We start from the raw sequence: 9,602 nt of genomic DNA, 5'->3' as shown, positions 1-9,602 counted from the left end.
GTACGGCCTCGGGATTGTTTAGGATCCAGAGCATCTCCGCCCCCCCCCCCCCCTAACCCTCCAAACAAAAAAATGTCCAGCTGGGATCGTGCGCGCTTTACTCCGTGTAAGTTTACCTCAGCGCGCACCTTGTTGCGACTGCATGAATCCACTTGATGCCATTGCACCTCCAATTAAAAAGGTCCACAAATAAAAAAAAAAACCGCAGGAAAATGACCAACCGGAATGTTTACGATGTGCTATTCATAATAATCCCTGCGTAGGCTATTTCATGGGACAAGTCACGTGCACAGATGCCAAACTCAGCGAGCGACACGCCCGCAAATAAATAGCCGGCATCCGGGTGCAAATAGCACGAGCTCAATATTCCCTCCCCCGACCACACGCACTTTTCTCCCGCGAGTGACATCCCGGAGCGCAGTGCAGGATCTTGAATAGAACAGAAGCGCTTATCAGATTATACTCACTGCGGCACACTTCTCACCCCCCCTCCCCCCCCCCTCCCCGCACGACACAGCCCAGGCTTCTATTTCTTTCTCCACGATGTAAGCGAGAACGTGGACAAGTTCACGGCACAAAAGCCCACGCCCCAACTGCAGCGCGTCCAATCCAGGTTTTTAGGCGACTCCCTCTTGTATTGTCAGCAGCACATGATGCTGGACCATGTTTGGGAAAGTAAGGCAACGCGACACTCACTAACTCCCCCTCATTCTCTCTCTCTCTCCCTCTCTCTTTCTCTCTCTCTCGCTCTCTGTGGGTTGTGCCATTGAGTGGCACGACCCACGTGGAAAACGTGTGGAGTGAGTGATTTTTTTTTTCTTCTCCACTCAGCATCTGTCCTACAACACAGAAAGTGGCAAGTCCGTCTGCATTTTTATAAACACTTCTGAATGCACAAAGTTGCTCAAATTAGCTTGAATTATATTCAATGGATAATTAATTACATTCCTCTATAAAAATATAATGATCATTTTCATAATTTTGAACAAGAATTGCCAATATAATGTGAGAAGGTATGAAATAACAAATTACATTTCCTTTGTCGAAAAAGCCTGCAAATGTTTACATTTTCAAATGATCCGTTTGACAATTCCTAGGAAATCACAATAGGACGTCCCATCATTGTGAATTAGTTTTAGAACAGGGCCAGACCAATAAAACACTACCAATGATTGTCAAGTGGGACTAATAACTAGTGGTAAATAGGCTCCCTCTAGTGGTGCGTGAAAGTATCGCTGTATTAAATGTTCAACTCGGGTGCACTACATTAGCTTGAATGAGCAATTTTTGCAATTTGACTCAAATTATGACTTTTTTTTTGTACTTGGTGTTAAAAATTTCAGAACCACTGTAGCCTGACAGGACATAATGCCCCCAAAAATGTAATCAGTAGCTTCTACCGACTTCCAAATTCTGCTATTAATGAGTGTGGCTTAGAAAAAAGCTCACGCTCCATGGTCTGCTTTGACATTCTTATTAATCATGGTAACCCAAGCCAAGGGCCACACATTTTTTTTTCCCGAAGGGCTGTTTACATTCCAGGAGTCATTCTTTCCTGTTTAGATCACCTTGGAGACCTTGGGATTAAAGGAATTATGCGATCATCTCATTGTCACCCAATTCCAAATGCTCTTGTGTGTTACTTTTCAAAACATGGTGATCCATATTGTATGAGAGAAGTAGCAATAGAGTGAAAGTGAAATAACAATAATTATAGTGACTAATAACAGCTTACTATTTCAATTAAGATGAATTAATATTAGTGTACATAGGCATAAGAATATTTTACATGTATTTACCTATTATGTTACTTTCTCCTCTTAGTCCAAACAATGTCATAATAAAACATTTCCAGCATCTGGAATAATGACACTTAGACTGCAATACCGTTTAATATACACTAGGTGGGAGTAAAACGCCGTATGTTGGTTGTAAACGCTGCAAGGACGCAAGTCAAGTTCATCAGCTGCTTGCTTACTTTTCCCAATGGAAACATGACTCATCTTATTTTCATTTCTTCCGAGTGTGGTGAGGGAAAATGGGAGGAAAGTTCTAAGCATGACAACTAAACTAGTGGGTGTAGTCGGTCCGGTCTAACGCGGGTCTTCCTGCCCTCATGTCGGTAGAGGGGCGGGAGCGTTGGCATGACTTCCCCTCCTTCCTGTCGTCACGTCAGGGTTGTAATTCCACAGACCGTGATCGCGTGTCCCCCAACCCACCCGCTCGACCACCGCGTCTATTACAACATTCCTGGATTAATCCACGTCCTATCGGGTGCTGGAAAGGCACATCATTCATCAGAGATGGTAACAGATGTCATGGAGATGAACGGCGACGCGGACCCGAACGGCGAGCCGGAGGTAAGGCGGTACCGTTAGACCGGACCGGACCGAACCCTTCCTATGATAGGCTACTTGTGATTTGCTAAGCCGCTATACAGATAAACCAGTTGGGCTCCGCAAAGGGTGGAAGGAAGGAAAGAACAGATTTTTCCCATCATTCACTATTTATTTAAACCAATAATTTATTTATTGTATATTATAAGGAGTGTGTGTATATAGTAAATTAATATTTCTTGATAATAGAATGCAATAGGTCCTATTCTTATATGTCACGTATTCGTGCGTTTAAACGGGCCGAATAAATGAGTTGAGTTCATTTTGTGAAAACTGCGTAAAGCTTTCAAATTATGAATGGTAATTAAGTTTAATCTAACATGCAGTATTGTTGAGGTAATGGGGGGGGGGGAATAATGTAGTGACGGGCAATGACGTCATCACACGACCGACTGGAATGAACTAGATGATCATGCAGTCAACGATTCTCAAAAATAAACATCAGCTGATACGTCGAATGTGTAGTCTAGGTTCTGATGTACGTCGAAAGAACAATGGAGGAATAGAACTTCTCATTGGCTTTTATGGGAGCCATGACCCATCACAAGGTCCCAGAAGATTTACAGGCCCACAGGAAGAAGCCAGTCCAAGTTCTTGAGAAAGGCTCTCAAGAATAGAATAGTAGCCGGAAAAGGAGCGAAGCAATTAAAAAGGAAATAGTGTCATGATTGTGGCACTCTGGTCCACAACTTAGCGTTGTCAGTGGTAGAACAAGGCAGACCCTTGTTGAAATGCTGCTGTGTGCTTTGTGCAGATGAAACCTTGACAGTGATCTGGGTTTGCTCTTATGTTAAGTTATGGCCATACAAAACAGGGAAGTCTATGAATGACCACTTCCTGGCTGGAAATCCTATCCATTCCAATCACACAACTTGTCAAAATGGGCCTGATACCATTTTTAATTTGCTTTTGTAGTTTGTTCGGTGTTTGGCTTAATTCCCACTGTCTCTGGGTAGAGAGCACTTTGTATTAAATGAACCCACTAAAGTCTAAAAAAAGGATCCGGCTTTATGACCTTTGCAATGAAAGCAGAACCGTGGCCATGTAGGTCATGAAAATGTTCCAAGTTTTGGTTTCAGCTTCTAAGTAAGCATTTTGACTTCCATAAGGGGTTTCCCCTTCAAGAAAATATACACCACATTGGGACAAACACGGTAACGCAATGTCGCAATAAACTGTATGATTATTCTTAGTCAGATTTCTTCTTGCTTTGGGGCTAATTTTTCCTCAGCTCGAACTGGGCCCTCTGCAAAGACATTTTAAATAGTGGCAACTGTGTGCTGACTTCCATTTAACATTATAACACAGCCACATCTTTTGTTAAGCAAGGGTGTGCACACTTGTGCAACTAGATTATCTCAGTTGTTGTTGGTAGTTGTTACTTTTAGTTATATAGGTTATAGGTCACATTAATAGTGGAAATTCATAATGGCCTTATTTTATATCACAAAACCGATTAGAAGGTAGAGGTGTGTAGACCTTTTACATCCACTGAAGAATGTTGAAGCAAAAAAAAAAAAAAAACATGTCGCGTGAAATGGCTTTGTTTGTGATCCTGTAGCTAACCGAGGATACAGTACCAGGTCATTTTGACCCATAAACATTGGAAGGGACAAACAACTGTCAACCTCAGCACAATGCAAGAGGACCAGATGATATCACACGCACCGAAGAGACAAAAACAATTCAGCATGTTCTCAACATGTAGAAATACTTGAGGAATGACCCCCAAAAAATAATCGATTAGCTCGATTTAATTACCTACAGTAATACTTGACGGGAGGACATACTTCGAAGTCTTTGATGCATTTGCTGTAGCACCCCTGCACAACTTTTATTTTGAAATGACAAAATGTAATGTAGAAAAAGAAGAGCAACAGAAGGAAAGCGTTTGGTTCACACTGTAGGGAACTAATAAAAAGGTTTCTACAACTGAAACTCATCATTTGTGCCAAGAAACACACATGCCGAAGGCTTTTGGGAAATTCCATCGTGCAAAGAAAATAATAATCCCCAAATCCCCGATAAGGAAATGAAAGTAAAGTATTTCCTAGTCAAGGTTTTAACATTGTGTCGGATGTCATTCATTTCATCTTAATGGCACAATTGAAGGTCAAACGATTCAAATGAATCAAATAACAAATCATCCACAATATCAATCTGAAAACTTACAAGACGTCACTGTTTTAGTTCCTCACGTTTTTTTTTTCGCATTCCAGATTCCGCTCCGTGACCACCAGATGAGGCCGAGGAGACCCATGAACATGAACCATTATGCCAACAAGAAGAGCGTGGCGCAGAGCATGCTGGATGTGGCCCTGCTGATGGCCAACGCCTCGCAGTTGAAGGCCGTACTGGAGCAAGGCCCGTCCTTCTCCTTTTACACACCGCTCATCATTCTCATCAGCGTCTCCCTCGCCCTGCAAATTTTAGTGGGGATAATGCTCATTTTCATCGGTAGGATTATCATCTTTTATGTCGTACGTTACTTTCACTATCCTAACCCGAACGTTACTCAATGGGGCCCCTCAGCGCCTCTCGAACTGTGTCCTTATCTTCTTCTAACAGTGCATGCATGCTATTGTGGAAAAACTGCTACATTTAGAGAGCCTCCACAGAAACAACTGCGTGTCCATCATTTGAGAACGCTAATAAATAAAACAGGGTCATCACAAATAAAAAAAAAACCTATTTTTAAGTGGCATCAGCATGGTCCTAGTGTTAAAAAAAAAAAAGAAGTGCAAGCTAATAATTAATTACGAGGCAAAACACTGAGTTAGTTAATAAATGTTAACGTCCTTCATACCGCTGCTTATTTGCTTCTCTGCTGCCTCCTAGTGGAAAAAAAAGATGATAACACCACAATTCATATCTTTTGCAGTTAAGTGGAACCTGAACGACGAACGCATGCACTACAGGTTGAACATCATGGAGAACATGGCCACAGCCTTTGTGTTTGTCATCGTCGTGGTCAACGTTTTCATCACAGCGTTCGGAGTCCAGCGGCCCAACGATGACCATAAGCTGTGACCGCCTTCATCTAGCTGCCCTGTGGATTTACTCGAAATGCATTTACACTCACAGACAGCTTATTTACTCTGCCTACAAAACTGTGGGGCAAATGCACCCAAAGATGCGTATGTCCTGGAATTTGACCTCGCAGGCTCGAGGAGAGCAAATGTACGCCCGCCGAGGATCAAATGACTCAGTCAGGTGGACACGATCCACGTTACAATGACTGTGTCAGTATTGAGTTTAGTTGTTTTTACATAAATGTATGGGTTTTTTTTTTTTTTTTATATCATGCTCAGGTTGCTGTGACTTATTACAAAAACATTTTTTTAGCAATACTAAATTTTAATTTAGTGAATGATGCCATTATACTGTACAACCCATATTTCCTTTCGACAGGTTTGCCTTACTGCACATCTCAACTAAAGAACGGAACAAGTGTTACACTTGACATGACTTAAAAGCTTTATTATTGAAAGTATAATTTTCCATTTACGTCAACAAATTACTTTATACTTTATGTGCTATGCAACCACTACTGTGTATTTAAGAGAAATAATCTGCATATTTTAGTTCAATACATTAAGGGTCTGTTTAATTATTGGTGTTTTTATAGCAATTTCTAAAGACTAAAGTCTCTTTTGGATTTTACTATGACATAATACACACTGTGACCACTATTTTTAATTAAAGATATGATCAAAACAAACAAATGGTACCATTTTGTTTTATTGTCAGATTGTTCAGAGGAAGGCAACAAGAAGAAAATGGAAGCAGGCACACAAAAAGTTAGGATATCAGCTAACATCACTCAGACTAAAAATATGAACACACAACCGCGCAAAAATATAGAAAAATACAAAACACAAGGTTGTATACGTATTTGCACGATAGTTTTCCAAACCACCATACTGTAGCTACTGTTATGTCCGCAAGCCCTTTTTCGTTTGACTTTACAACAGCCTGAGATGTACCGCCTCAACAATATGACCTGTTTGATAAATCTATCATTACAAGGCACTCTTTTTTCCTTTTTATCCAAATTAAAAATTGTCAAAAGGCACTCAAGTGTAAAAATGTCCAATTAATGTCAGAAATAAAGTCTATCAATATTTTTGAAAGGTGATTTATGACATTAAAAATATTTCTTATGGAAAATTGTAATTTTATTAGGACTATTTTTATTAAGGTCGCTAAGTATTAAGAATTGTACAACATATTCAAGCTTGAGTTCATTTCAATTAGTGCTTACAACCTCGTTGAATTCTTATTAACTGCTAAAATAAAGATTAATAGCATGAAATTCTATTGTAGATATATTAAAAAAAAAACTTGGTCAGAGATGCCACGAAGTAGGTGGCAGTGCCTTAACCATATATGTGTTGCAGGCCACAAGGGCCATTTCCATCCTTGTCAAGGGGAGTGCTAACCTTCTCTCCTTTCATACAACACAATTATTCAACGAAACAATATGGCCTCTTATAGTGACAACTCCACAAGCCCTTTACGCTCACGGTTCAAACATAACCAAATTCACTACTTCTACGATGTCACGACAAAGGAATCGTGTCCTTATTATGTACTTCTTATTATTTGGAAGGCGTTTGTGATTTTATTCGGGCATTTCTTCGATTTTCTAATTTTCGGACCCATAAGGCACCGCGCATCAACGTTGGACGTGATTGGCCAGGGCAGTCACGTGAGTACGCGTTGTGAAACTATGTCAATGCATCCAAACAACAAAACCAATTGATGATGCGTTATTTCATCCGATTACATGATCGAGCATATACAAAAAAAAAAAAAACGGATATATCTTCGCGAGTCGATTTTTACCCTCTCTGAACACATTTGTTCTTGTACTCTATCTTTACACCACACGAGGGCGACAACTACCAGCTTGTTGATGTTATACAGCGCTGCATTTTTTTTGACTGACGTCAAAAATAATTTCATCCAACAACCAGTGCATGGCAAATATTCAGAAATACAAATATAACAGATCCAGTTATCATTGTATAGCAAGGCTTTTCGTTACAAAAAAAACCCCAACGCTGACTATTGTATTCATTATCTTTGAGAAATTAACACTTCCCTGTTGATTTGAATAATTCCTAAATAGCTAATAAGCAAGGTGCCAGTTGTAGGCCCAAATGTTCCCTATCATTTCTATTTTGGACCCCAAAAGTAATAAATAAAAATGTGTTCATCTTATTTTGAAAGGCAAAGTATGGTGCTGTGCTTTGGTTCAAATGAAGATTCGCTGAAGCCCATGGCCACTGAGACTTTGATCCTTACTTCGTGAGGCTTTCTTCTGTGTACCAAACAAGGACCTCGCGAGCTTTTCTTTTCAAACCCAAAGCCGCCATCCCGAGGGCCCCGCTTCCTCCAGTCACTTTGGCTTCTACAGAACAAGGACAGCCTCTATGGTCACACTTGACCCCACATTATAAACTTGGCGGTCATTTTTAAACTGAATGAATGCTCTTGAGATTATATGCATGCCATACTGAAAATAGATCCTTACCACCAAAGTAATAGACTAATGCCATTCCAACTGCAACACTGAAGCAGCCTAAAAAGAAGAGGGGACCTAGAAAGAGTGAATGCCATTGCTGAACCCATACAGTGATTGAATTGAGAATAGCGTCCATTGGATTGTATTTCTCTTACTTTTGTCGTTCATGACATGTCTCTCTTTGTAGGCACTTGGATATGTGAGGGGATCAAAAGAATCTGGAGAGAAATTTCGAGGATGTAAACTGTAGGAATACAGTGAAATTTATGTCTAATAATGTTAAAATGTTGCCTGTAAATAAAAAATGATTCATCATAGTGACAAATTGTGATCAACTTTGACTTTGTTGGTTCAACTGAATTCATGTTATATTTTCCATTGACTTGCTAATCAAGGGATTGGACCTACATGACAAGAGAAATATCTGGGGCTAACCTCGGAGGCGGAGTCGTGTTGGCAAGCTGTAATAGACGTCCTCAACGTGCAGGTGAAGAGCCCTGTAAAATTCCCTGCAGGCTTCCTCTCCTTTTGCCTGCAGGTGGGTCAGGAGCTCGCCTAGGCGGAGGCACGTGGGCACATCCAAGTTGCGAAACTAATGACACAAACGTGATAGAAGATTGCTATTTTTTTTTTTTTTTTTACTTCTAAACTAATTATCCATCATAGAAATAATGGTTAAATGTAGGGTTAATACAATTATTGTCCATGAGCGGTATTGTCTGGTATGTGGGCTCCCTCTTGTGGTGCATGAAGGCATCACCAAATTATTCGGATAGGGATTGTCAACTGCTCAATAAATACTCAAGTAAAGTTGAGCACTTGATGTGTAATGTGTGCACATGCCACTTGCCTTGGTGGCCTCCTTGTCTGAGAGTACTTGCGGGTAGATTCTGTTGAGCTGCAGGATGATTTTGTCGACCAGCTCTGTGTCCAGTCTCCTCTCAGTTCTGAGGAAGGCGCCATCCTCTGTCAACTGGTCATGGAAACTGTCTGTCCATACACAGGACAGAAGTTTCATTCAGGGCGATGGCAAAGTCGAGACATTAGCAAAAATACAAATATGTTGCTAAGTATACTAATTGTTAGATGAACCATGTTCTAATAGAGCAGAAACGAAGAGAAACACAATACAATTCCGTCTGAGTCGGCTCGTGACCGCAGTAGCTTTGACATATATGAAAAGTAAACTTTTAGGACGCCTCAACAGTATTTATCTCGTAACAGTGGTATTAGCAAGTAAATTGTGCATCGCGCTGCATTACTGTTCATGAATAGAATTCAAAATAGACGCTATTATGGCAAAATAAGGCACGCTGAGGGGATAAATGAACATTTTCCAGTCAACGAAAGAAACGTACCTCCCATGGTCGAGTCCCTTCTGTCCTTTTCGAGACACGCCCCCAGACGTCATAGTTTACGCGACGCCACCGGAAACGGAAGTTAACGTAGCTGTGATGTCGGGAAAAAAATAAACTAATTGAAAAATAAAAGTCTAAGAGAATCGTGAATGAATGTATATGATTAACTAATCCAAATAAAATGTTCCGAATGGTGTTTTTATTTTTTACTTATTTCAAACGAAATGGACAAAGTAAATACTGCAAACATATTTCCGGCACTAAATTTAAAAAAAATTGTAAGACTAGAAATATGATAGAGAACTCACACGGGATCGC

General features: G+C 40.3%; 2 protein-coding genes and 1 non-coding gene across 4 annotated transcripts; 1 reads left to right on the top strand and 2 right to left on the bottom strand.

Annotated features, from left to right (window-relative positions):
- The first annotated feature begins 2,119 nt into the window (after nucleotides 1–2,119).
- Nucleotides 2,120–6,479, top strand: ninj1 (ninjurin 1). The gene is made up of 3 exons (XM_085924977.1): nucleotides 2,120–2,360; nucleotides 4,616–4,853; nucleotides 5,278–6,479. Exons 1-3 carry the CDS (start codon nucleotides 2,145–2,147, stop codon nucleotides 5,424–5,426), a joined length of 603 nt encoding a protein of 200 aa, XP_085781103.1. The 5' UTR covers nucleotides 2,120–2,144; the 3' UTR covers nucleotides 5,427–6,479.
- card19 (caspase recruitment domain family, member 19) lies at nucleotides 6,120–9,337 on the bottom strand. Of its 2 annotated transcripts, none has more exons than XM_085924979.1 (6): nucleotides 9,285–9,337; nucleotides 8,777–8,912; nucleotides 8,362–8,518; nucleotides 8,082–8,144; nucleotides 7,936–8,001; nucleotides 6,120–7,812 (listed from the first exon to the last, which is right to left on the bottom strand). In XM_085924979.1, the coding sequence occupies exons 1-6, from the start codon at nucleotides 9,335–9,337 to the stop codon at nucleotides 7,703–7,705; spliced, it is 585 nt and encodes a 194-aa protein (XP_085781105.1). In that variant the 3' UTR covers nucleotides 6,120–7,702. The 2 variants fall into 2 exon arrangements, with proteins under 2 accessions (XP_085781105.1, XP_085781104.1); XM_085924978.1 differs by having other exon boundaries at nucleotides 8,777–8,916; nucleotides 9,285–9,326.
- Nucleotides 6,733–6,860, bottom strand: LOC147049320 (U6atac minor spliceosomal RNA). The gene has a single exon (XR_015067670.1). It is a non-coding gene; the product is annotated as a U6atac minor spliceosomal RNA (small nuclear RNA).
- Nucleotides 9,338–9,602: the final 265 nt, after the last annotated feature.

This window comes from Syngnathus leptorhynchus, chromosome 11, assembly GCF_054491065.1.
Source record: "Syngnathus leptorhynchus isolate UIUO chromosome 11, UIUO_Slep, whole genome shotgun sequence".
In the NCBI taxonomy this organism is placed as follows: domain Eukaryota; kingdom Metazoa; phylum Chordata; class Actinopteri; order Syngnathiformes; family Syngnathidae; genus Syngnathus; species Syngnathus leptorhynchus.
This window is presented reverse-complemented; position numbering and strand designations above follow the sequence as displayed.

Bases quoted from the DNA above. Each gene is read 5' to 3' on its own strand.
- card19 (XM_085924979.1), bottom strand. From the start codon at position 9,337: ATGACGTCTGGGGGCGTGTCTCGAAAAGGACAGAAGGGACTCGACCAT. The intron at 8,913-9,284 runs GTACGTTTCTTT...ATGGACAGACAG, and splicing joins AAGGGACTCGACCATGGGAG to TTTCCATGACCAGTTGACAG. The intron at 8,002-8,081 runs GTAAGAGAAATA...CACTCTTTCTAG, and splicing joins ACATGTCATGAACGACAAAA to GTCCCCTCTTCTTTTTAGGC.
- ninj1 (XM_085924977.1), top strand. From the start codon at position 2,145: ATGACTTCCCCTCCTTCCTGTCGTCACGTCAGGGTTGTAATTCCACAG. The intron at 2,361-4,615 runs GTAAGGCGGTAC...TTCGCATTCCAG, and splicing joins ACCCGAACGGCGAGCCGGAG to ATTCCGCTCCGTGACCACCA. The intron at 4,854-5,277 runs GTAGGATTATCA...TATCTTTTGCAG, and splicing joins GATAATGCTCATTTTCATCG to TTAAGTGGAACCTGAACGAC.